Raw genomic sequence first — 26,750 nt, forward strand, 5'->3', positions numbered from 1 at the left:
CTTCAACGTTAACTTCCCTGTACCTTGAGGAGGAAAGGCAGTTCTTTCTAATCTATACCAGATTGACCTTCTTGGTAGTGAATGTGCCATAAAACAAGTAATGTAATAGGCTGCCTACAATGCATGTATATTCTTCAGGGAGCATCCCTCTGGTCCTCCTACCCCTCCTTGCACTGTGCTGGGGCCAGGGGCTGGGCTGAGCTTGGCTTACACCAGGGGAGTTTTCTGGGGAAGGGGAAAGACCCGAAATGTGGGTGTCTGTTTATGATAAGACACACTAATAATTGAAAAAAAGATTTCTCCATCGGCAGACCTGCTCCTTGGGCAAGGATTTGTCTGAACTGCACAGCACCTGCAGGCTCTCCCGTGGCACGCGGTTGTACACGAGTTCTGCAGTTGGGGGACACAGGCTTAAATTAGTCCAGGCTCATGTATACCGGGTACCCTCCAGGTACATCCTATTTATTGTTGCAGTAATTGAATACAAGCTCTTAATTTATCATCCGACTGGGACTAAATTGTCATTATTATTCCTGAAAACTGAGATACTGCTGGTACTTGATCCCCTAAGACTATTGCCATGCCAGGAAAATCCTTGCAAATAGATATTTTGACAGACTCCATACTTAGTCAAGGGGAAACTGGCAGCTACACAGTTGTACTCAAAATTAAAGCGCTTAATTTGTGCCTCCTTTCTGGAAAGCCTTCTGCACGTTTGTAGCCTGCCAGTTTTCTGGGCAATGTGTAGATGTTACATATGGAGGAGAAAAGCACATGCTCATTTTGGGTCATTTTTTTCCACTGTCTGCTGTTTAATATTAATGATGTAAGTTGCTGTGTCCTACTATTAAATAATTGTAGGCTGTACAGGAAAGGAGTTTTATTTTAACCTTTGAATACTATATTTACATGGTTTAGTATATATGAATAATGCATGAAGTGAGGTCATAAGGTTGTTTTCAAAGTCTGTCATTTCAGAATCAAGCTGTAGAAAACACTTAAGGAGAAGAGGGGTTTCTTTCCTCTCTCTCTCCCCCTTTGTTTAATTCCCTGGGGTTGAGGAAATGGCACTGAAGTTTTATGCCATTAGGATTTCTCACTGAACTTCAAAGCTTAATTTAGCCTCTGCTGGAATGGAGAGAGGCATAAAACAGGCACAGCAGAATCCATTTAAATGAGTGACTATGAAAGAAATACAGTTTTGATGGAAACAAACGTTCTGCACAGTGTTCTACCACACAAACTCCCACGTGGGAGCACGGCGGCTGTGCTGTGCTCTGCGTGGTGCTGGGTGCTCTGCGTGGTGCTGTGCGCTCCCCAGTGGGCTCCAGGAACTGGAGGTTGGATGAGCTGAGGTCGTGGTGCCAGGCGCCCGTGCGGTCACACACACACATACCTACGAGCACCTGGCAGTTTTCCAGAGCATCACTTTAAGGGGGAAGCCAGTGTGGAAGATTTGGTTTCGTTTCCAGTGTATTTGGTGCTTCATGAAGGGTGCAGTTTTACTTTGCACCGCTCCTTTATAACCCTACTCGTCAGAGAAATGTTCTTGTCATTAGCAAGGTGTTTCCTTTAAATCATTTCCCTCTCTGTATTTTTTTATCCATTGTGACACGAATTTGCTTCTATGAAATGAGCTGTGTGATTTTGTTAGGCAGTGCTTAATGCTTTATTTTAGAGGCATTATAGGTTAATGCAGACATTCGACGTATCTTAGAAATCCAAAGGCTGGGATCGTTTGTTCTGCCTCTGCAGTGGTTTCAGGATAATTGCTTGTAATCCAGTCAGTGCGTATCCGCAGGAGCCGCTCCAGCTGCGCAGGATTGCTTCTGACCCACCCCACTGATGCAGAAGTGACCTTGAGAGATCTCTGCCCTATGGTCCCCAGGAGAAAATGCGTCTCCTTTTCAGTAACCGTAACAGCCCGCAACTGCATTGCATCTGCTGCCGGAAGCTTTAGGGCTCCATGGGTGGCACTGCTGGAAGGTGGCAGCAGCAGCAACAGGCACATGGAGCAGGACTGGAGCTGCTCAGCCGAGGCTTTGGTGAGCCTTGAACCTCAGAAAAGTCCCGCCTGGTGTCCCCAGGTGGGCAGGAGCCACCCTGGTGCCTGTGGCCACCCTCCCCAGGCAGGGAGAGCACAGGCTGGCTCCAGACTGAGGGGAGGGATGCGGCCCTGTGGTGTGGGGCAGAGGAACTGGCCTGATGCAATGGTAGCATCAATTAGAATTGATTTCATTTAAGAATCTTGGGCCTATCACACCACCCGAACTGTTGCATTAAACATTTCATTTTAATAATGCACTTTAATCGTATCTCTCTTCATTTATGGGAGTGCTTGACACCATTTCATGTGGCTTAAGAGCAGCCATTCTTCTCTATGCTGCTATTGCAGATGGCTTGGTCAAAATTATGCAGCTATGAATGATGAGGTGTGTGTGAGTTCCTGTATTTGTCACCAAAATAGCATTGTAGTGCCCCTGGCTAGGCCTGTGGGTTGTGCCTGGCTACCGTGTCTGGGCTGAGTACTGCGACAGGGGAAACCGCTGACCCGAGAACCAGTAACTGAAGGTAAATAGATGCTGTAAGGAACAGGAGCAAATGCTGAGAGAGGGGTTTGCTGGTCTGAGTATGAAGAAGGGTAAAAAATGCCTTCCTATGAGAGGCTGTGGTTCAAAGGGGAAGAGCTGATTTAGAGTCCATTACAATTTGTACATCTGGAAATCTGTTGGAGTAATTAAATGCCAATATAAAAAGGAGATTCAAAGGGCTGGTTCCTTAAAGATTGCTCATAACTACCGGGGTCAAAAGTAAATTATAAGTAATGCAGTTGAGAAGTTGGGTCTTTCTGGCTGAATAAATGCTGCAACTGAGGAAAGCAGTAACTCATCTTTCTATATTTGAGCATCTCATTATATTCCAGGCCATTGAAAGACACATTAGGTTCCAGAGAGGTGGCACGTAAGGTCTCATGCTGATAATCCATCCCTTAATTATTTTATGGAGGTTAATGTTGTTGTAGTAGAGTAGTAGCTTGGTCTTAGCAGTGAATAATAGGTTTTAGTGGAAATGAGTTTAATGGAAAATTAATAAAGCAGTGCAGAATGTGTGAACTGTGTATGGAGGCTGGGGATGACGTCTGTGCTTCTTTAGTACTGCTGTAAAGGCTTTATTTTGCAGTGTTTCCAGGAAGCAAACCCATTTTCTGGCCTATTATGCCCTCTGTTCCTACTACAGCTTACCTTCTTCCCCCCCATAGATGAGTGTAAGTGCACTTCAGGATCAAGTAGATCTCTGAGACACTGACCCAGTCTCTCTGTAGGGAGAAGTCTCCCACCTACATGTAAAAGTTTTCCGGGACTTCAGCCTTGTTCCCTTTGGAAAATTCAAATGTTAAACTCTTCTCTTTCCAAATGCAGCTTCTCTGCTTCCTTCTTGTTCTGCTCATGACTCATCATCGCTTTAACTTCCTGGAGAAAACTGACAGCTTGAGGGCATTGCACGCATGTTCCTGTTTCTAATATGCTGCTGTTGGGTACAAAATAAGGGAAATGTGAGTGGAGTGAACATCAACATGGCTTTTAATGACATGATAGCTTCTTTCTTTTGACTAAAACATCCTGCTTAATTAAAGCTCAGTGTGATAAGCGCAGAGCTTGTTGAGTGTAGGAAACCTGCCTCACAGGGAAGTGTTTTTATTCTTTAGTAGTTTTCTCCATCTGCCCCTATGTTTCATTAACATGGATGCAGGGGGAGAAATAATTCAGTAAAACTGAACATTCACCAACTGACAGTCCCAAATGCAACTTCATTTGGCTGATTTTAGCAGAGCTATTGCTAGTCTCACTCCTGACCTGGTAAGAAGCAGAGGCGTCGCAGTAAAATTTGGTCCAGCATCTGTACTGGCTCAGTTTGCACAAGGTCTTGTCCCTCTCTGTTCTGAATGAACATTAGAAGAAATGAATGGATGGTCAAAGCACCAATGATACACACGCAGAGGAAGCCCAGCTCCCTTTATAGAAACTTGTTGCTTTATTAAAACTAGTATTTTCACTCAAGTTTTCAAGGAATCCTTTATTTCACACGAACAGAAGCATCTCGCAGCAGGGCAGCCTCTCCAGCTGCGTGGTTTCACCATCTCCGAGCCGCTCCGGTGGCAGCTGCCTGCAGGCATCCAATCTGCCAACCTCTGCTGCAGCACAGCACAGGGTGAAGTGAACCACAGGGGACCACAGATCAACCACACATGGCTGTCGCAGGCTCACTGTGGCTCTGGTGACAGAGATGGAGGTGCTGAAACCTGTGCTGAGCCTCCAGCACGGGCACAATCCCTCCTCTGCCACCCCTCCGAGGCCTCATCCATGCCCCTGGGGTCTCTCTGGGACCGGCAATACCCAGCCCACCTCTGGCCATGCTGAGGTTCTGTCCTGCAGGTCCCGGGTCCCCTCTTCACGGGGGCACACTGCGGCTGCCACCTCCCTGTGGGGCTCACATGGCCCTGGCCATGCAGGGGAGCCTGGGGTGGGTCCTGAAGCCCCCCTGCCCAGCACATGGACACTTTCTCCCCCTGCACCTCTGCCTCTGCCGTGGCAGGTGACCCAACCAGCAAACCCCGGGGGGAAGCTCGTGGGCTGGACTGGAAGAAGGTGACCTCCTTAACTGCTCCGATGGAACCGTCCATCAGTGTCCAGGTGCCTTTTCCCTCCCCCTTTCCATGCATCCCTGTCCCATGCGGTGCTGTAGGAGCCCACGTGGCCCCTGGCAGGATGCCCGCAGCAGAAGCAGGGGTGCTCCCGGTGAGGTTCTGAGCTGCTGGTGCAGGAGGGGCACACGCAGGTAGACACTAAAAGCTTTTCGCCCTGGTTTATAACCCAATTTCCATCCTTCATTGCTTGCCTTCTGGAGCACTTAGTGCTCTGAAGAACACCCTTGAGTGGGAGAATTTGCACTGCTCAGCAGGCTCCACAAGTATCTTTAACGGCTATCAAGCTCTGTTCCTGTTTTATTACTATTTTTGTGGGGTTGTTTTAGCTTTGTATTTTTGAGAAAAATAATGTTGTTTGTAAGCTCAGCACTGAGCACCACCAGGTCATCATCTCGGCAGGTACTCTCTGGGCAGCCCTGTGAAGTTTCTTCCCCTCAGGGCTTCGTCCACTGTCAGGATGTACCTGTTGATAAGATCTTTCATTTCCTGTGTGAATGGCTCAAAATCCTTTTGCTTAGCACCAGACCGCTTGAAGTTCCCTTCCCTGTTGTTCTCCACACAGAGCAGTCTGTCCTCTGTCACCGTCATGTTCAGGAACTCCACCATTTCCTTCAGCTTGGGGATGAGGCTCTGCTTCAGGTCCTCGTAGTGGATGACGAGCAGGCGCTTCCCGTACTTGAGCCAGTCCAGGACGTGGGAGGCCCACCAGGACGCGTAGCTGTTCACGAAATCCGGCCACTCTGCGCACCGGGAAACCAGGGAGAGGAGACAGCGTTAGCCATGCTGCGCGGCAGCCGCGTTCCCAGCCTTACCTGCGCAGCAGGACTGGCGTTGCTGGGCACGGTCTGGTGGTGCTGGATGGGCGTGCACTGGGGAATAGGATGCATTCGGAAGATTCACCTGTGCCCGGCACATGGGAGGGACCTCGGGTCGCCCACCACGATCACAGGGACAGGATTTACCGAGTGATTTTCCTACCTCTGCCTACCATTAATGACACCTCAGTCTCTATTTGCTGTTTATGATAATCTAGTAGTCCTAGCTAAAGCTTTTGGGCTGGACAAAGAGCACTTGTGGCTGAAATGTACAGCAAACTACAAATTGTTATGGGAAAGCCATTCCCTCTGGACTTTTTACTAAGGGCTGTTTTGTCTGGGTTTGATGAATAGGTTTTGAGTTGTGACTGATGAAAGGTAATACATGATCTTGGGAAAGAAATGTGCTGTGAGAGAGAACACTTCCCCAGCCTCCCTCAGCCCTGTGCTGTGCGGCTTGCCAAGGCACAGCTGTAATGCCTAAAATATGCATGAGGAGATATGCAAGTGGAATCCCTCCTCTGCTGCTGTCTGAATGCAGCAGTGTGTTCAGTGGGGAAATCACAGTCACACTATCAGCTTGCCAGTCAAACGCATGAAGCGTGGCAGGCATATTCTGAACTCTTTTTGTGTGTTCAAGGAACACTGAATCTCAAGTCCCCTTATTGCTATTATCCTTCTTTATCTGCAGTGCCGTAGCACCTGTGCAGCGCTGTAAAATTTCCTTCAGGAAATGTCATGCTCCATTGAATCCTCCAATCTTAAATAAGACTTCTCATGTTTATTACATGCTGCAGGGGCAAATGCTCTTCATCTCGCATAGCTTGGCAAATGGGCTGTACGCAGGGATGTTGGACGTGGACATGTTTTCTCTGCCAAACAGCACGATGGCAGCAGTGCTGCTGCACGCCTGTGGGCACAGGTTTGGTGCTGGATGTGCAGCGAGACCCCAGGCACTCCCCAAGTGCAGGTCCGAGCACTCTGGGGACTACGCTCGGCTGCGGTGGGACTCGAGTCCCACTGTTTGCAGGGCTCGCTTGGTCCCGGTGAGCTCCCTCTCCCCAGTGTGCTGGGTTTGAAGCTGTGTCCGAAGCAGCAGTGCCCCCCCGGGGTGATGTTTTACCTTTGCTTTTCCAGTTGCGGTCGGTGGCGTAGCCCAGGTGCCCCGCATACTTCCTGTTGAACTCCGCCATCAGAGACTTGTATGGGTTCCGGATCAGCAGGATCGCTGAGTCGAACATTTCAATCTCTGTCTTGCCACTCTCGTGTGTTTTCACACAGATGGTCCTTCTACTCCTCCAGTGGTCTTTTTCTCCTTTAAAACCTGTTTTACAAGACAGGATTGTTGGCTTTTCCCCTTGATGATGTGCCTGTACCTTTCACATGCTAAATTACTCTCTACAGTGGTGTAAAACTGCAGTGGGAGGACCAGCCTGTCAAACCCATGTCTGAGCTGGGTGTGCGTGGGAGCATGGCTTTCCTCCGCTGGGGAGAAGCAGGCAGCACCTCACTGCACAGGGGCTGCTTTGCACAGGGCCACTGCTCGTGCTTGCTGATTATCGTGCCCATGCAGGTTGCTGCCCTGCCAGCACAGTCAGGAACACTTTAAAATGCTGTTTCCTGTGCTACACAAGGCTCGGTTTAGTTGGCATTTTAGTCAGCTGGTCTTTTGGACCAGTCTTTCAGATGGGAGCTGTGCACGTGTGTGTGCTCAGCAGCACCAGTGCAGGTGACCTGCACATTTTGGCTGTGGTCTGTGAAAGCAGCTGCCTGTGGAGCTGTTGGAGCCACCCCTACTGCTGCCAGCACCGTGAGCGATGCCTCGCTCCAGGCACGGGTTTGAATTCTGCCAGTGTGCTCAGCAGGGCAGCACCCGCTGGGTCCCAGCAGGAGGATGCCAGAGCAAGCAAAGCTCCGTGCCTCAGAGGGGCTTTGTGTGCCCCATCCCTGGGGACACAGTACCTTTGTTGTACAGGGCTCCATCGAAGTAATAGCTTCCCGTGTAGTATCCTGTGGCATGCTCTATCAAATGGCGAGCCCACGTATTCCCAGCCCCAGGAAAGCTCGACAAAGCAACAAACACTTTGGATTTGGTGGTTAAGAATTTCCTGTCGGTGCAGCGGGTGTCTGCGAGTACAGAAGATATTTCATTGTTAGCACTGTGGCTTTTTAATAATTTCCCTGACAGCTCTTGATTACGGCGTTTATTGCTTCTTTCTTTTCTCTCTTGCAAATATAGGATATCAATTTGAGTCCGGTTGTGAGTCAGCTACTTCCCCAAATTAATTCAGCCGTGAGAGGCCAGAGAGATTATCCTCGGAAGAGGTTTTGCTGGTTTTGTGTTAGGCAATGCTTTTTTGAAAGAGCTGCGGCAACCCATTGTACTTGCCAGCAAGTTGTGATAAAAGCCCCTTGATGCCTGTTTGTTAGGGGCTATTTGCCTGGCAGGTTGGCTTTTCAATGAAACCTGAATATGCCATTACACCTGGAAACTGCAGTTTTATAACGCAGGAGAAACCCCTCCCACTGGAAGGAGCTGCTTCAGTTAAACCTCTAGCTGTGTCTCCTAATGTCCTGTCTCTCTTTGTCCTCTCCGAAGGGTCCAAGGTAGTGATGAGCCCTATTGTGTCCATCTCCATGGGGGCTGGGCACTGGTCTCCATACTTTAGAGGTACTTTATGACAGCCTACCATGCTTTTGTAAATCCTTATTTCTTTATTTTGTAAAGCCTTATTTCTTAGCCTGCCCCCAGAAGCAAGGGTAGGACGAGAGCCAGTCCTGACCCTCTGACGATTCAACAAGAAGCCAGGAAATAAATTATGAACTATGCATTATGCTCTCCATTCCTCAACGAGCCTCTGAACGGAGATCAGCCCTACCACTGCTGAGGGGTGCAGGGGCCATGCCCAGCAGCACTGGCTGCCCCGGTGGGGTGGGTGCTCCTACCTTGCACTGGGGTCTGATAGACCAGGCAGTACTGTCCCTTGGCCGTGCTGCTGGCGTTGTGCAGTCCGCTGCAGAGCAGCGCATCTGCCCCGTTGTGCAGCGAGAAGCGCCCGGTGGCGTAGCCGCAGTAGCACTCCCGTGCTCGGAGCACTGCCAAGGGAAACTCCTGCAGAAGGGGGAAAACAGAGCAGTGTGTAAATGCCACATCAACAGCCCGTGGGGAATGCTGCTGCTATGCAAAGAGAAATACATCTTCACAAGGCCACTGTCAAGATCAAAGCGATGTTTGATATATCGTTGTTAAGCTCATGTGTCTTATGCTTCTAGTGCTTTTCATATTGCAATTGCTTTAAGAGTGGTTCTCAGACACAAACCTCGTAAAGCATGAGAAGTCAAAATATTCTGATTTTCTTAATTATTCATAAGCCATAATTTTATAATAGTCCTGTAGCCTCTAGTATGAAATTCCATCTGCAAGAGTTCAGTGTAGGAAAAGTGGTTCTTATTTTCACCCATTTTGAATTGGATCATCTTTTAAACTTCCACTTGCATTCCCTCAAACTGAGGACTCTACTGTTAACAGGTTTGACTTATGCAGCTTTTACCAGAGTTTGTGTAGAGGAAGCTTGCCCTTAAAGAATTAAAGCAAAGAGGGAATTCAGACCCACTGACTAATGCCATTTTAAAACCAGAAAAAAACCATAAAGAAGTACATGTCTCAGTGTGACTTCTTCCCAGCTAGCAAAAACTGAACATGCACGGAGGGGCTGGCAGAGGCTTTGAGAGCTGCTGTGAACGCTTCTGAAAAAGCCACTTAGAAATGTGGTACCAAGTCATTTTTGGCACATGTGTTCAGAGGGACCCCACTGAGGGTGAGCGCGGGGCTGTGCCAGAAGAGGCAGAGGGGACCTGCGGTGCCTGCTGCTGGAGGGAGGCTCTACCTTGCTTCTAGGTAGGGAAACCTCGCCTGAAATCCAGGCTGAGTGCTGCAAATGACAGGTACGTGGGCAGGGTGTAAGGTGTGCAACCACACGGTACTCACAGGTAGTGTTCATTGCAAGGAGGTAATTCCCGAGGAGGTGCTGTGGCAGTGGGGCTGGGCTGGCGCTGATGGGAGCTTAGGGAACTTTGAGGGAAACGTGCTGATCATTTGCTGAAGAAATCAGGGGTTGCTTGTGTCTCACTAGGAAAGGTGCACTTACTTCTGCGCTGGAACTGCCCTCAAGTTCAGTTCTCTCCTCTCTACCAGGGGACTGGGGATGTTTTTCCCTGGGTTTCCAGGGTCCCCAGGGCAGGTCTGTGGGGACACCTGAAGGAAGTTTGGGGTTACTTGAAGTGCAGAGCGTTCCATTCCACTTCCATATCAACTCTTTTTGCCTTTTAAGTCTTTTGGAGCCTGGGAGTGTGTGACAGGACTGCGGAGCAGCTTATCTCTTGCTCTTTTCCGCATGTTCATCCTCTGATAAGGAGTCAAACACAACACATGTGCGCCCAAACAGCCAGCATTTGCTTGGCAAATGAGGTACGATGTTGTCAGAAACTACAGATTTGATCCAGGAGCAAACCAGGGCTGTTTCTGCCTGCAGTCGGGAATTTTCCCTTTGCGATGAAGCAGCCTTTCTCAGCTTGGGAAATTAATAAATGTCCCGGCCCTCACACACAGCCTGGCATAGGAATGTACCTGTGCAGAGGTACCTGCGAGCGAGAGGCTTTGCAGAGACCTCTCCAAGCGCTACCCCGTGCTCCGGCGCCTGCAGAAGCGCCGGTCCGCGCAGTGCCGCACAGGCCCAGGGGTGGCAGCACGGTCACTTGAATGAAGCGTGAGTGCCTGCGCTGCCCGAGGCTCTGGCCCACTGCTCCTTGGTTTATTGTGTTAAGGAAATAATGACAGTATCTAAATGGAGCTCTGGAAACCCTCTGCGTGAATTCCACATTCTCCTGGGATTTTGATCCAAGTCCCAGGAGTCTTTTGTTTATGGGTAAATAATGGCACGTAGCTACATCTGGAATTCAAACCAGCAGGTCTCGTTTTGAAATTAGCAAATTATTGTGCTCTGTGTATTGCTTTACAAGGAAAAGCAAAAGCACCATGGGGTCGGTAATGTCCAAGTGTGCAAAGTCACTGAAATACTGGGGTTCCTGATTTCAGGAGTGTGTTGCTACTGGCTAGGAAGCTGTCCATGTTATTTTGTGAGGAAAGGATCCAAAATTGGGACAAACGCTTGTAGTGTCACATCAGGGCCTTTTTTGGTTTCTAGAGTTAAAGCACAAATCAGTGCATAATAACTGGACTTGTGGATGTGCAGTTGCTGCTGCTGAAGTGGAGGGAGACCTTGTCAGCCCTGTAGGGGAATACTTTCCAAGTCACTTTCCAAAGGGTGCCATGGGGTCCAGCAGGGCTGTGGGCACGGGGGTGATGTGTTACCTGCTCCACTTTAGGGAAGGAATAAATGAGAGAGGTACCAAACCTTTTCTTCACCTTCCTTCAGTACCTTTTCCTCTTCATGCTATCATTTCTGCAGCCCTCTCCATGCCCTCTCTGCAGGAGTCTGTTCAGATAATCCTTTAGAATATCTGGTTTGCTCATGGCTTTCTCACACAAGCTTCATCAAGCAAATAGGCATTGATTCCAGCTCTGGAAAGGCACGAGCTGTTCTACAGAGATGGACAGTTTCCTCCATCCTGCTGATCTCCTCTAGCCAAGTCCTATTTGAAAGTCGGGCTGAAATGGTACTGTTTTGGTTGTGGTCTTTTTTGTATCCTTTTCAGTCATTCAGATGCTTTTACTTTTTGGCTGCATGGCCAGAAAACCTTGAAGGAGCTCTACCTCATTAATTCAGAATAGACATCTCCCCACACCAAAATGGCACAATTGTGCTAAAAAACACTGACCTTGTGTTTGAGCTTCTCCAGCTATTTCATGCCATTCTCCCAGATTGAAAATCATCAATTGCACTTCATAAGTAAATACTGATATAATTGTTACATGTGGGCAAACTGACACAAAGATCAAGATTTCTTCCCACCATTACACAATAAATTAACAGCAGAACTTTGGATATAATTGCTCCTGATGTCCTGACATCCACGCATTTACATGCATGGGGGTGCATGTGTGTTAATACACAGGGTATGTGGGTGAATCACTGCAACCGGCTGCACAGAGCTAATCCCATCATGCATGTGTAAAACATTGGTGAGCTGCTATGGAGGGTATGTTGACTGGGAAAAGCTTTCCCACTTTACCTCCTAATTAAGATTTGTTGTTCATGCCTTAATAGTTTTAATCAGTTTTGTGATGCTAGAAGACAAAGTAATAAACATTCAGTTTAGTGCATGAGGTTGGATGTGGCTGCAGGCTGAATCTGACCACGCAGTGAACCCTCCTCTGAACAAAAAAATAAGCCCTATGGGATGGGGAGGAAGGGAACCAACCACAACAGCCACCAAAGCAGAGGCTGCTCTGAGCTGAACGTTCCCTCCTGTGAAGATCCCCATGTCCATCAAACTCCTTCAGTTCTTACATCCAATCTTACTCTGTGATAAGTGTGGAGGATGAGCAAAGGCGCTGCTTCAGGCCAAGAGAGTGCCCTAGGGCAGCAGATGTTGGTATGTCCTCGCTTTCTGTCCAAAAGCTGACACACAACTGACCTTATTTGCCTTCTGGTAGCCTTATATATTGACATGAAGTTCTACAATGGTTCCATTTTTAATTAAAATAAATTAGATCTAAATTACATAGGTTATAGTGAAAATGGTATAAATTCTGGTGTGGAAATACACACATTTGTATTAAAGTACCAGGACAGTCCATCTGCTTTCAGTGTGCTTATCTGAGTGTCTCACGTTCCCAGCCAACACAGTTACATACTGGTGTAAAAACTGGGTGTAGATGCCTCACATTAGATCCTCCTGTTTTCTGTGGCCATGCATGCTGCTGCCTGTGGGGAGCTCAGGGCTGCACCAGGAGGAGGGCGCTGGGATTGCCTCTCCCTGCCCTGGAGCCACAGCGGCTCCCCATTGCTTTCCGGAGGCCACTGGGGCCACGGAGGCATCCCCTGGGATCAGATCTGGCTCTGGGTTTGGTTTGAGTGTGACATGGAAATGGCATCAATTTCCTCATGGCTGATACTCCTTGCTTAGAACGGCTTTTCTGTGTGTGGTATTTAGTGGCATCACTCTGACTTTCCGTCCCACCAGCCCCACTTGGGAGAGCAGCTGGACCAGATACATCACTGGCTATTTACTGTGATGAGCTTTGTGCTTTAGAAACTCATTTACAAATTCAAAGCTCTAAAGCATTAATCTCTGTTATTCCCTTAGTAGATTAAAATTTAAAATAACAAAAAGAAAGAATGTGAAATGAGAACTGTTCTTACTTTCTTGGAGCAAAATTCAGAGCACATCTCCACCGTCAAATTGGGCTGTATCAAAGAGGCTGGAAAGGTGTCTGTTAAATTTGCTGGAGCTCTAAAACATCCTCGATAGATAACATTCCTTCCTGCAGGGATATGAAATAGGTTTCTCTTGAGAAAACAATGTCCGTAGTATCCTGCCTCTTTCACAAAGAACAATATTAGGTTCAGAAGCTAAAAATAATAAAATAAATTGTATATTCCAAATGCTGTAGAATCCGAGAAACCACGATAGACACTAGAAAACTGTGCTGCAAATCCTGTGGTATTGAAAGGAGCACATGCCTTTGGCTTTGTACAAACCACCGAAAGCTGGGCTGCAGCAAAGGGTTTAGATTGCATTCCACCAGCGGAGGGCATTGCTATTGTCTGCAGGTCCCAGGCTTCTTTTCATGGCATGCTTTCCCCTGAAAGACTTAAAAGCCCCGATACAAATCTACAAAGCTTCCCATGATCTGCACCAGAAAAGGAATGGAATTTAAATGAATCCTAAGCCCCCGCCAGGGAGCCACCTTCCTGCACATCTGCTCCGGCTGAGCTCTCCCTTCTCTTCCCACTCACTTTCTTTTGAGGCCAAGGGTGTTTGCTGCAGCCTTGGAAATCTGAACTAGGCTTTGTGAGCTGCTGGGGGAGAAGGGCTTGCTTCAGGTCTTCATCGGCCTCTGCTCTGTCCTGCTCCTGCGGCAGTGCCGCGGAGCTTGGCAGAACTGCCCCGTGTCCTGCATTGCTGTGGTTGAAGTCAGGGTTTGGCCCTAATGCTCGTTACAAGCAGCAGTACTAATCCCCTCCTGCTTGAGAGAGCAACGTTCCTGGGCAGAACCAGGTGATACCCAGAGCTGTATGGGAACTCCCTGCCCCAGTGAGGCTGCACATCAGCACAGATGAACTGATGGTAACGGAGGAAACGGTGTGGTGTGGCTGCTTAGAAAAGAGCCTGCGTGTTCAGTGGGTCTCTGACTCCTAGGGCTTGGTTTTGGCTTTACAAAGGTGGAAAATGCTTTTATTTCATCACTCTGTGCTAACTCTACTGACAGAATTTGCCTAGCATGACTCAACAGGGAGGAAGGAGGACTGGGGAGGGAATTTGGGTCTTCTCCTGGTCTGCACCCACTTGCTACCTTAAAGAGCACTCACTAGAACTGATGTGGGAAATGTGTTGGGTGACTGCAGAGATGCGGTGTTGAAGGGAATTTTGGTTGTGCAAGGATTTCCTGACAGAAGGGCCCAGATTCTCCATCATGAGCGAAGGGGCATTAGCTTCAGGCTTTGAGCTTCCCCGTATTTAACGTGACATGGGGCACAGTCCTGGCATGGGAGCTGTGCAGTTTGTGGTGCTCATGGAGCCAGGAGCTGCCAAACCCAGGGAAGGTTTAAGTGGTGATGCTACTGGATGTGCTCTGTGCAAGCAGGAGCCTTACATGAGCTCTGTTCTCTGCACGGCATCGTGCACATCGCAGGTGCTGTGATGGTGTCAGAGTTACCTCCCAGTGTGCTTGTTCATTGTGATTAATGCTTCTGTTGGCCTCTCAGCTAGCTTGTGGGCTTGTCAGTGGGATTCTTCAAACAGTCAAATATCAGGTATTACTAAGGGCAACCAAAATACAAATCTAGCTGCAGGCTAGACTAATTTGATGACTAATTCATTAACACTTAGGAGAAAAATAAATGCCACCCTTTTTCTGTGAAAGATGTATATATATTTTATGCTTAAGATTTAAACAGTGATGCATGTCCTGGGAAACCTGCCAATGTGCCTGTCAGCCTGACATGAGCAATTTAGGTCTATGTACCTTTGATATATAATTTATATGTAGCTGGGTGGATTATTGTACAAACCTTGACTTGTCTTTAAGAAGAAATGAAGTACCATCAATAGTGGCACAACCTAAGGTCTTGGTGCTTCTTCTCAGCAAATAACATAGTAAGATCTTGTGAGCTTGCCAAAAGTAAAGACAGCTCAGCTGTTAGGTATTTTATGTGCTTTGTGCTGGCCCAAAGGTTTATCTGCTGTATCTCCCACAGTACCTGACTGAATGACAAGTAGGGTAAGCGCTGTCATCTCAAGATGAAACAGAAATCCCAACCACAACTAGGACAGAAGTTCTTGGAAGAGCAAAACTCTGATCTGATATTTCTTGCCTAGGAAAGAGATTGGTGTCCCTCCTACTTACTATCCTCCTCTGCTCACTATCTAATTACTGTCCTGCTGCAGTCCTTTGTTTTGGATCATTTCTGGGCTTAGGTTGGGCCAGCACCACTCCTGGCAGAGGCCGCCTGCCCCCGGTCACACAAACACCCACTTACGTCGCCTGGCTCCTGCCCGCAGCTCCTCCACCCTGTAGACCGAGAGCCGGTTCACCCCTCCGCAGGCCGAGCCCTTCTCCCCCTTGCACTCGCTGTTGCACTCCTCGGGTTTGGAGGCGGTCGCGGGGAGCTTGTTCCCGCAGTAGCACTCTGCTCCGTACGCCAGCCCCGCGTAGGTGTAAGCCCTGCGGGAACAAACGCAGGCACCGCTGGTACAGGCACTCTGGCTGCTCTTGAGTCCATACCTGTCCCCGTGCAGGCATATGCTTCTGCCACCCTGCTCCAGAGACGCAGCCGGCCCTGGGGACAGGCACCACGTGCGTTCCAATGCACCACAGACCACAGAGACCATCTAACAGAACAGTGGTTCTTGACCAGGACAACAGGAAACTACTGTCAGTAGCCGTGCTATGATAAAGAGACTAGGCAGCAGTGAAACAGTCTACTTAAGCAAGGCAGCAGAGCTACGGCATGCCTGAAGGTGTGAGATAATCACAGTTTTCACACATGCTGTGTGTTTAATGTGTGCATGCTTTTCCCATTTCAAACTCAGAGAAGAGCAAACTTGCCCTGAGAAGTTCCTGCTCACCTCTCGGCACAAGCTTCCTGACAGTGGGATACTGTCATTTTTCTCAAGTCATAAAACACAGCTCCCTTCAGCGTCCTCTCCCTCGATTCATCGCTGAAGCATCCCACGTAGGTACCTGTGCGCAAGAGCAGAGTTGGACAACGTGCGTGGGATGGACACAGGGAAAAGGGACAAATCCATCCAGCGGCACTCGCTGCCAGAAGCTGCACAGGGGCACACATCACGACCTGCCCACCCTGCAGGCCTGGCTGCTGGTGCTGAGCTTCACTGGTGCTATTGCAGGGGTGTCCAATGGAAATGAGCCGAAGGCAAACCAGCCTTTTCCCTTCCTCCAGCTCCTTCAAGCAGGCCGAGAGCCAGGCTGTGGCCACCTCGAGCTGCAGCTCCTGCTCCCTCCCTTCCATGGCAGTGCCCTGTGAGTCTCTGCAGTGAAGGAGGAGGTGTTCTTCAAAGCAGTAAAGACCTGGAGAAATCTTGCTGGATTCCTCCCAAGTTTTATTGAAAATCTCACATTGATAATGAGATGATGAGAAAGAAATATTAAGAAAATCAATTTTCTTTGGGTACATAGAGTTATATTAAAGCTATAATGGAAAGATAACTTCAGTCTTAACTAGGCAGCACTGGCTGGTTATCGCATCCAACTATCTCCTTCTCCCTGGTGCAAATGAATCTCTTAAAATATGTCCTGCTTTGCTTAGCATATGAAAGATAAATATTTCTCTTAGACTGCATCCTATGTGAAGCCTTTTTTTTGTTGTCATGAACAAAACACTATAAAAATCCAGGCCATTTTTAATATACGATTGGAAGGATGATGTGGAGTCCTGCTATTATACAGCAATTGTGTGTATATAAGTACATTTTATCATTAAAATATGAAGGAAAAAGGAAATTTGATTTTAGAAGCATTGAGATGACAACACAGGAACGTTAAACAACATGAGCTTGGACAGGAAGAGAATATATGATGAAAAAACTAAAAAGTATTATATTATCAATAAAATAATCTGCAAGAAAAGGAAACTTTAAGGCACTCTAATAGAGATTCTGGAGCCTGGAATAACAAATCAAACATTAAAATATTACCGACACAAGAGCAGATTCAAAGACCTGCACATTGGTAATTTGTGAACGTGCAATTGGAGAGCTCACAGGCTGTGATGCACACCCTGAGCACACTGCTGGTGGGCTGGGGGTCGCCTACAGTGAGGATGTTCTGCATTTCACTGGGGGCTTTGGATTTGGGCCCTTGGATTCAAACCAGCAGCAGAGGAACTCGGTGTGTGGGGCCCAAGAGCCATGTCAGGAGCCAGAGGGTGCTCTCCCTGCATCCCTCCCACAGCACCAGATCCCAGGGGTATCCCAAATCATGTCCTGTGAGAGACTCGGGGTCTTAGAGCAGAACATCATATCAGTGATTCAGTTCCTGTCCCTCTGCATCCTGTGCAATGGCATAACCAGGCCAGGGCAGCAGTATGAAACACCCCATACGTGGAAGCGCTCCTAACAGAAAATGTTAATTTTTTACTTAACAAATTCCTGTTTTCATTTGATGCACTGATGGAACTTGACAGCCTCCCTGGCAGGGAAAGATGTGGTCCCCACCCTGAGCCCTCAGCACTGATGAGGCTGCACCTTGGATCCTGTGTCCAGTTCTGGATCCCTCACTGCAGGAGAGACATTGAGGTGCTGGAGTGGGGCCATAGGAGGGAATGGAGCTGGTGCAGAGCCTGGAGCACAGGGGTGATGGGGAACGGCTGAGGGACTGGGGGGTTCAGATGGAGAAGAGAAGGCTCAGGGGGGACCTGATGGCTCCCTGCAACTGCCTGATAGGAGGACGGAGCCAGGAGTGGCTGGGCTCTGCTCCCAAGGAACAAGGGATGGGACAAGAGGAAACAGCCTCAAGCTGCACCAGGGCAGGTTTAGATGGAGCTGAGGAACAATTTGTTTGCCGAAAGGGTGATGAAGCGCTGGAACAGGAAGAGGAGCGGTCCATGAGCGCAGGGGCAGGGTGCATCCTTACCTGTGTGTTCAGCAGTGTGCTTCATCGCTCTGAACCCCGCTGTCTGCATGGGCTCCTGGTCGCTGATAAACCTGTGAAACCACCTTCGTCTCAGCTGCCTGAGCTCGGAGTTGCGGGACACGAGCCACCGCGGGCTGTGCTGCTGGCCCGGGGCCGCATCCTGCAGCGCGTCCATGCCCACCAGCAGCCTGGGAGCGGGGCGCGGGTCCACGATCCCGGCCCCGGCCATCCCGTCCAGCAATGCCAGGGCCTGGCTGGCGGAGGTCCCACGAGAGCCTTGCTGGATAATGAGGCGGGTCCGCTGCAGCAGCAGGAGGCTGCCGGCCATCAGGTAAGCCGCTGTGAGGAAGAGGAGCAGAAACTGGGTCCGACGGAGAAACTTCTGTAGCCTGAAGAAAGCTTTGGCCATGCCCTTACTGAAACCAGGCCCTTCACGCCTCCCGACGGGCCCCTCAATCTCCGCCTGGCCGGGCGCTGGTTCCTCCCGTAAGTTCAGCCCATCGCTAAGGTGCCTTCTCCCAGGGAAAAGCCTTCTTCCCGCAGCGCAGGGAGCAGCCTGGGGCCGGGCTCAGGCGCCCGCCGGGCCGAGGGGCTCTGCAGGTGCCCGGGGTGAAGCCATCGTTGTGCTCCAGGAGCTGCCCAGCAGCCGCCGCTCAGACCTGAAACGGCAGCGGGGAGGTTGGTTCCATCCGAGCAGAAAATGCCCATCACCAGGGTGACAGTCCCCCACCCGCCCTTGTTCTAGCTGCTCCTCCATCTGTTGTTTGTAATGATGCGCTTTAAAAGCAACAATCCAATGGGAATGATTGATTAAGCAGAAGCTGGTTTCAGATCCTCAGCTTTTTTTCCCCCCTCCTTTTTTTTGTTTTCTTTTAATTTGGAATGCACAAGAAATACCTCAATGATGAGGTTAATTCTCTTGGGATGTTGGGAAAAAAGTTCTTTTCTTTTGCCAATAGCCAACATCTCCATTCTCGGTCACGGGAACAGGCAGCCGTAGTACGGGCACCTTTTTAGGAAGGTATTATCAGATTCCTTCCTTTCAGCTATAAGTAGCTAAGCTACACATGCAGATCAGAAGGAAACAGCAGTGGGGGGGGCGGGGTGGGTGGGAGACATTGCATCAACTCACAATAGATATTATAAGAATTATTAATCTCTGCGCAGCACAATAAAGTCAGGCTTTGTGCTGGAAGGGGTTTGGGGATTGCCGCAGGGCTGAGCTTGTCACTTTAACAGACACCGGGGATACGGCTGGTTTTCAGCGGGTTTCTGTGCTGTGGCCGAACAGGGAAGTGTGGGTAAAAGCCAGGGAATGTTTGGAAAAATTTCCTTTCAAGTTTCACCAGATCTCTCCTGACTGCTCTGAGCTTCGCAGGCTTCAGTTGTGCTGATGTGCACCGCGATGGGATTGTCTGGGCAAGAAAAGCTCCTTTGTGCTTCAGGGAACCTTTAACCTCCTGTAGCAAATAAAAGCTGGCATCTCCCCATAAGTTCCTGTTTTCCCTGTCAGTCGCCTCTCTGTGGAGCCAGACAAGTGCTGAGAAAAGATGCAGTGTTTTCCAGGAAAGAAAATATTATGGCTTTTGCTTAACTGGCACTTGGGGCACGCTCTTGATATCCACAGTCCTGGCAGAGGAGCAGCTGCTCACTGTGTGTCTTGTTTCACTGTGTATCTGAGTTCAATTCTGTGGATGTTTGCTGATGCCTCTTTCTTAAACAGAGGCACCAAGTCTCCACCCATTCCCTTCTCCCTTCTTTTTCATTTAGTTTTGCAACTTCTTTCTGCCTTAAGCAGTGACCATAACCAAAGCTCAGAACTTCCAAGCCAAAACTGCTGCAGTACCTGAAGACCAGTTTCTCAGCCGTACCAGGAAAGAGCCCTCCCTTCTGCTCAGCTCCAGAGCCAAGGAAAATGCATTGATTTACACAGCTGAGGAGCTGACCCTTAAAGTTAAATTATTGAAAATCTCTGATCAACGTTGTGAGCGCTCAAGAATTACAGTAAAGGGGTCACAAGTACCCAGGCAGATGAAAGGCAGATTGGCCATAATTAGATACTGCAGATTGTTACTGCTTTAATTTATCTGCAGAAATACAGTCTATAAGCATAGGTATGGTTTGATTCACTCGTTGTTCCTAACATGGGGCTACTGCAAACCTGAGCTATGCCCAAAACAGGCTGTCTAATGTAAAAGATGTGTGTGTGTGTTGGCCATTTGGGATTCTGGCAGGGAAACTGCTGCTCCCTGCATCCCGCAGGATTCTGAGGTGAGGCTTAGCCAGTGGAGGAGGCAGCCGCACACTGCTTGCATTGAGCACATCTACAGTGCAAAGGGATGGCGCCCAAGGAAACACTGCTGCAAAGCCTCCGGGGAGATGGTAATGGCTGCAATCACACAGGTATTCAAAAGGTTGAAGATTTCCCCCTAGCAGCAAGGTGAGGCCTGATAAATTCATCAGCCTCGCAGTCATCCTTTCCCAGCTGTAATTCAGGGTTTCGCAGCTCTTTTGGTTTACCCACAAAGTGAGCGAGGTACAATATCAAGAAACACTTGGAGCCAAAGTTCCCAAGTGTGTCCAAGCCATTTGCATTAAGGCAGTGCTGCGGCAGCGGGAGCCTCTCATCAGCGATGCCGAGTGGTGGCTTGGCTGGAGAGGGACCATCAAAGCCATGTGGCGGAGGTCAGGCACATGATGAGGAAACTGCAGCACTGCCCCAATTTAGTCCCTTTTAATGCACTGTGGGCTTGAGTTTTCAGCAGCTTTCAGTCGAGTTTCTCCACGTTTGCAGTGATGTGGAACGGGGGAAGCTGCATCATCCCCTGCCGGGTCTGGGCACCGCCTACCCAAAGGTGCCCGTGCAGGGCGCGATGTGCTGCCTCCCACATGAGCAGGGTGAAAACCTGCTGTGCCCCAGCAGAGCGAGAGTCGCTGCCCGAGACACTGGCCCGGGCTGAAGTATGCAGCAAGCTCTGCTTCCAAGCACCAAGCATCATCTGGCACTGCTCCTGTCGCTCTGCATGGCTTAATTATCTAGTTAGTTACTAAGGGCAGCTGCTTCTGGGTCTCACAGGGCTAATGCTGCCCTTGCCCAGTGCCTGAGAAAGTTTAAATGGTACGAGCCAGCGCCACTGCAGTCAATGTGACATATATAAATTACCTCCAGATGCATTCGCCCTCAGTACAGTTGCCATGACAGTACATTGTAGTAAAACCCAAGCAAATAAATAAGCAGACTCTCCGCCCACAGCAACTGCTGCAAATGTGCAACTCGGAAATTAAACGTTGCTTTTTAGTGGGGAAATAGCAGAGTGCTGCTGACATAAAGAAATGTCATTTGAATTTTCTATAAACTGATTATTGCAGTATCATCAAAGTATGCCTAAAAGAATTGAAGTACATCACTTTTGATGATGATATTAAAAAGGAAAGAGTAAGGAGGATATGAACTAGTGTCTGGTAATAGAAAATGTATCATTTGTCTTTTTCATACATGTTTCATTTTAAAATGAAGTGAAATGGAGGAAAATTAAGAGTCTTCTGTTCCTATTTATCAGTTCTTCCAGCCAAAGGGCTTTTAGGACCATATTAATTGAGAGTTGAGCTCGTCAGTGAAATCATAAAACAGTAATTGAAAGGATTTGAGATGGGAAATGAGAACTGATAAACAGCGGAGAGGACCTCTGGGTGGACAGAACAGTGAAAGGGTTAATGCTGCAGTGGTGCTGAGCCTTCAGCAAGGAAAGGACCCCTCGTGTGGGTCACCAGCCCTTGTGTGTCTGGTGCCTATGATTTTTTTAAAATGGGGGATTATCCGGTTATTGAGGGCATGAACTTGATGGGGTTCAGAAGAGCCTTGAGTGATCTGATTTTATGAAATACCGATCTATTCGCTTTACAGGTGACAGGTGAATTTTTGACTGTTCAGAAGTCAGATAACCATGCAGTTGTTTGAACAGCATTTCGAGGTGTTTGTGGCTGGAAATGTCATTAGACAAAAGTAGTTTTGAGGGTTTTTTTCCCTGTATGTGTCAGCAGGACTGAACGCAGTGCTGAGAAATGCATCTTGCCTGAAATCCCAGTCTCACACTATGAATCTGTTCCCATCTGTTTCCTAAACTGGGCAATGCTGTGTTTGTCCCTGGGGCAGCCAACATCTTACAAGAGGGATCCCTCTAGATCTGGTGTGACCTGATCACCAGTGGCTTTGCAGCTGTAGCCTGGTTTTGGAGCCCTGTCCCCACACTGGGGGACCCTCCTGGGCAGTGCTGCGGGTGGGTGTTTGTTCAGTCAGTGCTGGTGCAGTGTGAGGGATGCTCTCCCAGAGGACTTGCACGAACCTGCAGTGCTCAGTCAAGGTGTCTCCCACCAGCATCCCCAGAAAAGCTGCTTTGCTTCTGTGCAGCCGCATTGCTCAGGACCTGTTCCTGCGGGGCCCTACCCAGAGCAGTGGGGCGGCAGGGGCAGCAGGCCTTGAGGGGACTGCGGTGGCATCCTCTGCAATGGGCTCTGGCTGGCATGTAGCCCCAGCTCCTGAGTGTGCCCGGCAGCAGCAGCGGCTGTGCCTGGTGAGGGGTAATGGATCCTGCCGAGCTCTACCAGTATTTCATAGCAAGGATGTGGTTAGCAGGTAGGGAGCCACTGACATGGCTGTGGGGAGCTCTTTGGCAGGAGGCAGAGGGGGGACCTGTCTGCATGTGCTGCCTGTTTCGGAACACTGTGCAGTCAGTGTTCCCTTCCCCTGGTGCCCTGGTGAGGACATGCACGGTGTTGGGAAGCACACAGACAGGATTGGCTGCCAGACCCGAGGTGTCTCCCATTTTCAGGGCTGGTTTTCTTTTAATCCTTATTTTTCTTGCATTACATATATAACACCAGATTTATACCTGTACTTATTGCTATATTTGTAAAGAGAAATAGAGGAAAATTTGTAAAGTTCTTGGCAATTCTACTCTCCTAGCTGCAGGAATAGTTATGGAATTTTTAAGGGAAGGCTGAATGCTTTCAGTGATGCTACAAAGGCTGAGGAAGTCTGAAGACACTAAAGAACAGCCCCAACTTGCAGGTGAAGGAATTGCTCATTTGAGACTGCCCCTTGAGAGGCTGCTCAATGCATATTCTTGGGTCAGTACTGCATTGATGCTCCAGCTCATCAACAGCTGATCTTGTCTAAAGACCAGCAGGATTTTGCAGATTCCGATGCCTTGGCTCAGAAGCAAAGCTGTGTTTGCTGTTGTAAACGGAAGGGAATTGGACTCCTGAGCACCGGGTTTAGAAAAAGCCATCCCTCTTCCACATTTCTCCTTCCTTTCATCAGCTGTCTTTGAGGACAAATGGAGTCAGTTGGGACATAGCAGGAGTCTGGCTTGTGGCCTTTCTTTTGGATACACGCACCCAGTTTCTTGAGGCTGTTTGGAAAGTCAAGGCCAGCATCACTCTGCGTGAAAGCACGTAGGCAGAAAAACTCTGGAGAAGCTGCAGATTGAGCGTTGGGATGCTGTCAGATGTTCGCAGCTCGCCTTGTTCCCATCGCTAAAAGCACTCAGAACCTGTGGTGCTTTCACATGTGGCCAGAACAGTCTCCTGAATTTTGAGAAAGGGGTTTAAAAAGCTGAGCTCTCCCCTCATGCCTCGGGTGGAACTGACAGAGAAGTTCGCTTGTGTGGAAAGCAACACATGCTAGAAGTACAGCTTAGAAAAAACATCCTAGTTCTCCAGTCTTAAGCCAAAACCCACTCAGATATAGGTTGATTCGGATGGATTTCGGTTAAGGTCCATTGTTACTTTTTCTAGCTCCTTAAGGAAGTGTCATGTGAAATCATCTCACTAACTTAACTATAATTCAGGAATTCATGCAAAGGGAAGAATAAGAGGTGAGTTTGTAATTCCATTGCCCTTTGTAGGATATTCTTTTACCAAAAAAGAGAGGAAATATTTGATGAAGAGGTACATTAAGAGTTATACAGATTCCCTTCACCAACTTAAATGTGTACTTTACAATGAGATAAGGCCTATGGAATATAACCTGCTCGTTGACCTTTCTGGCAGTTACAATGCAGTGCTCATGTGGGACCCATCTAGAATCCAGCCGCCCAACCTTCCCAGAGTGTTTGGCTTGAGGTGGAGAGGTAGAAGCACCCTGGGCAGGCATTCCTGCTTGGATAACCCTGCAGAGGAAGCCTGGGAGGACCTGCTCCGTTGTGCTCCAGTTCTCCCATCCCAGCCCTTCCTGCAAGGCATGTGGTAAGCTGAGGTTGCTTTTCTCCTCTGTTCCAAGGCAGGAATGTCTAGTTCAGTCATGTGAGGCTGAGGATGAGCTGGTGCCTGTGCTTTGCTAGTGCTCATCCTGCATCCTCCATGCAAAGTGCACCATATCACTCAGGTCTGCTGCTGCAGAACTTGTGGAGGGTTTGTATTTAAATACAGAACAAGGGTTCCTTCCTACCTCTTCCCAAGTTACCTCCAATTGTCTGACTTAGAGAATAACTTGGTTTGTAGATATTTCTAAAAACTAACTCCTCCACTTCTCTTCCATCAAAATGGCGCTTTTGGTCTAGGGCTTTTCAGTAAGTAATGAGGAGACCGGTGAGACATTAGAGAAGGGACCTGCAGCCTGTCCCGGCACAGAAGCTCTGATGTGTCACGCCAGCTTCCCTCCCAAAAGATGTGGCCTTACTCTGGGCTTTCAGAAGCAACAAGCACTTCTTCCAACTTAAGAGATTCACTTGCTGGAGGATGGATCTGTGCTGACTCTATGCACATGCCCCCCTCATGAGTGACTCCTTCCTGACACAATGCTGCTTTGAGTGTCACTTTAAGCACCACTTTAAGGTCTGCCGGCAAACTAGAGATGAGGTAGAAGCAATTTCACTACATGCTGTAGTGGCAAACATTGCAGCTTGAGAGGGCTTCCTGGCAAGCTTCCTGTTGCTGGGTACAAGTGCACTTGCTACCAGATGTAGTCAGATTGCAAAGTTATCTCTGATGCTGATATTGTGTTAAAACTGTTCAATAATGTTGAACTGCGATAAAGCAGAAAAACATCTTTATGCATAGATAGTAAAAAGATGGAGAAAAACTCTGTGGTCCATAAACTAGTCAAATCAAGTTGAAAATACAGAAGTTACAAATGTATATGATATCCAGGCTTTACAGCTGATAAATAATTCAGCTTTGGAAGTGAAAGGCAGTGCCACAGAGCAGAGCTGCAGCCTGAGGCTGGAGACTCAGTGCTGACTTGTGTGGATTTGGTCACTGCAGCACTTCCACTGGATGCTCCGCTTTTTGGAGACCAATTTTCCAGCATGGGTAGGTGTAAATCTAGTCAATAACTGTGTTGGTGAATGCAGTTGCCTATGGTGAGGGATGCAGAGGGGCCTGCAGGAGGAACTGGTCCAAAAGGGTTGTTGTGAGACAGCATGATGACTTGGGAAGTGTCCAGTGACAGCTTGTGACCGAGCACACCACAGCAATAGGGGATTTCTTCCATTGATCCCATACTTTTTACCTAGCTCAGTGATAAAGTAGTAATCAGGAGAACTGATTCCATGCCAGTGTGGAAAAGGGGCAGACATACACATACCTACATTTTGTCTGTATACATGCATGTATATGTGTGCATTCTGTACACAGAGGTTTGCACTCAAAAGGTAACACACAATCTGCTGTCACCATTCACTGATAAACTGAGACCTATCAGCAAGCAGCATTCTTGAACCTAGAAAGTATTTTGATCAATAATAAACCATTCATGCATAATGTACATCCCTTTGGTATTAAGAACTCCAGCACCCAGCAAATGAGGCTTTATCTGCAATTTCCAACCCCCCAATGTGGTTCTGTGGCAATAGGCTGAAGTTTTGTAAGAGACTGTCGTAAAACGCAGACCCTATATTGGTATTTGCCTCAGCCCATAGGAGCTAGAGAGGAGATCTTTTCCTGTGTGCAAGGAAATCTACTGAAATTGAAACACCGTGCAGCTCTGTAACTAGATCGTAGGTATTTAAACGTCTGTAACAAACCCCTCAGCATCCAAAATGCTGCAGCATCCACCTACTAAAAATTGCCGGGGTCTATTTATTTAGCACAAGGATGCTTCAGAAACTGTTGGAGGAGCCGAGCGTTCTCGCCTGCCTCCCCAGGCTGGGGCCACAACACACACTCGCCTGATCCATCCCCACTTTTCAAGTGTGATGTTTTGTGGCTGCTCGGGGAAGGGCATCTCGAGAGCGAGCTGCAATCTTTATAAATAATGCAGCTAAGCCCCGTGTGCTCAGATCCATGGATAAATGTTAACAAATCAGACCGCCGGTCAGGCTGCGATGAATGCTAATGCCTCACCCTCTGCGAAAAGTTCTCTGGCTCTTACTTGTGCCAAGGCCAGCTGACAAACAGCTTGCAGACACACACAATGCAACTGTGTAGGAAAAAGAGGAAGGATGCTCACCTTTCGCTGTGGCCGAGGCACTCCGGCTGCAGCCAGGTAAAGTCCCAGACACCCCGCAGAAATACCACAGAAAGCCGTAACGCGGTCAACCCTGCTCCCGCAGCCGCTGCCCTCCCCGCTAATCCTGCTCGCAGCGCGCACAGCCGTAATCCTCCGAGCGCGCCGCGTCCCTCCGGCGGCCGTGCCCGTGAGCCCCCGCCCGGCCCCGCGCCTCACGGGGTGCCGGGGTGCTGCGCCGCGGCGGTGCGGGGACGCTCCATGGCCTCCTGCACCAGCGGCCGGCGCTCAGCCCCCGCCGGCGCGGCCGCCACGCTCCTGTTTCATAACGCTCCCGCCGCTGGAAGCGGAGCCTCTCCCTCCGGCTGCTCCGCGGAGCGGCTCCGCAGCTCCCGCAGCTCCAGACGTTTCCAGAGCCGCCGGAACGCGCTGCCTCTGTGCTCGTCTAACCGCACGGGTGGCTGCGGAGGCAGATACCGAAGCGGCGGCAGCAGCGGCGTGAAG

General features: G+C 49.0%; 1 protein-coding gene across 1 annotated transcript; it reads right to left on the reverse strand.

Annotated features, from left to right (window-relative positions):
- Positions 1 to 4,765: 4,765 nt before the first annotated feature.
- On the reverse strand, positions 4,766 to 26,402 carry WSCD1 (WSC domain containing 1). The gene is made up of 9 exons (XM_062615627.1): positions 26,250 to 26,402; positions 17,801 to 18,459; positions 15,775 to 15,889; positions 15,186 to 15,370; positions 12,846 to 12,967; positions 8,467 to 8,632; positions 7,483 to 7,647; positions 6,644 to 6,844; positions 4,766 to 5,445 (listed from the first exon to the last, which is right to left on the reverse strand). Exons 2-9 carry the CDS (start codon positions 18,207 to 18,209, stop codon positions 5,093 to 5,095), a joined length of 1,716 nt encoding a protein of 571 aa, XP_062471611.1. The 5' UTR covers positions 18,210 to 18,459; positions 26,250 to 26,402; the 3' UTR covers positions 4,766 to 5,092.
- Between the last annotated feature and the right edge of the window lie 348 nt (positions 26,403 to 26,750).

This window comes from Pezoporus occidentalis, unplaced genomic scaffold, assembly GCF_034315485.1.
Source record: "Pezoporus occidentalis ecotype Australia unplaced genomic scaffold, CSIRO_AGI_Poc_V1 ctg183, whole genome shotgun sequence".
Lineage (NCBI taxonomy): Eukaryota > Metazoa > Chordata > Aves > Psittaciformes > Psittacidae > Pezoporus > Pezoporus occidentalis.

Excerpts from the sequence above, each read along its gene's own strand:
- WSCD1 (XM_062615627.1), bottom strand. The coding sequence starts at position 18,209 with ATGGCCAAAGCTTTCTTCAGGCTACAGAAGTTTCTCCGTCGGACCCAG. Across the intron at positions 15,890-17,800 it reads GCACACTGCTGAACACACAG|GTACCTACGTGGGATGCTTC; the intron begins GTAAGGATGCAC and ends TCTTGCGCACAG. Across the intron at positions 5,446-6,643 it reads CCGCAACTGGAAAAGCAAAG|AGTGGCCGGATTTCGTGAAC; the intron begins GTAAAACATCAC and ends CCCGGTGCGCAG.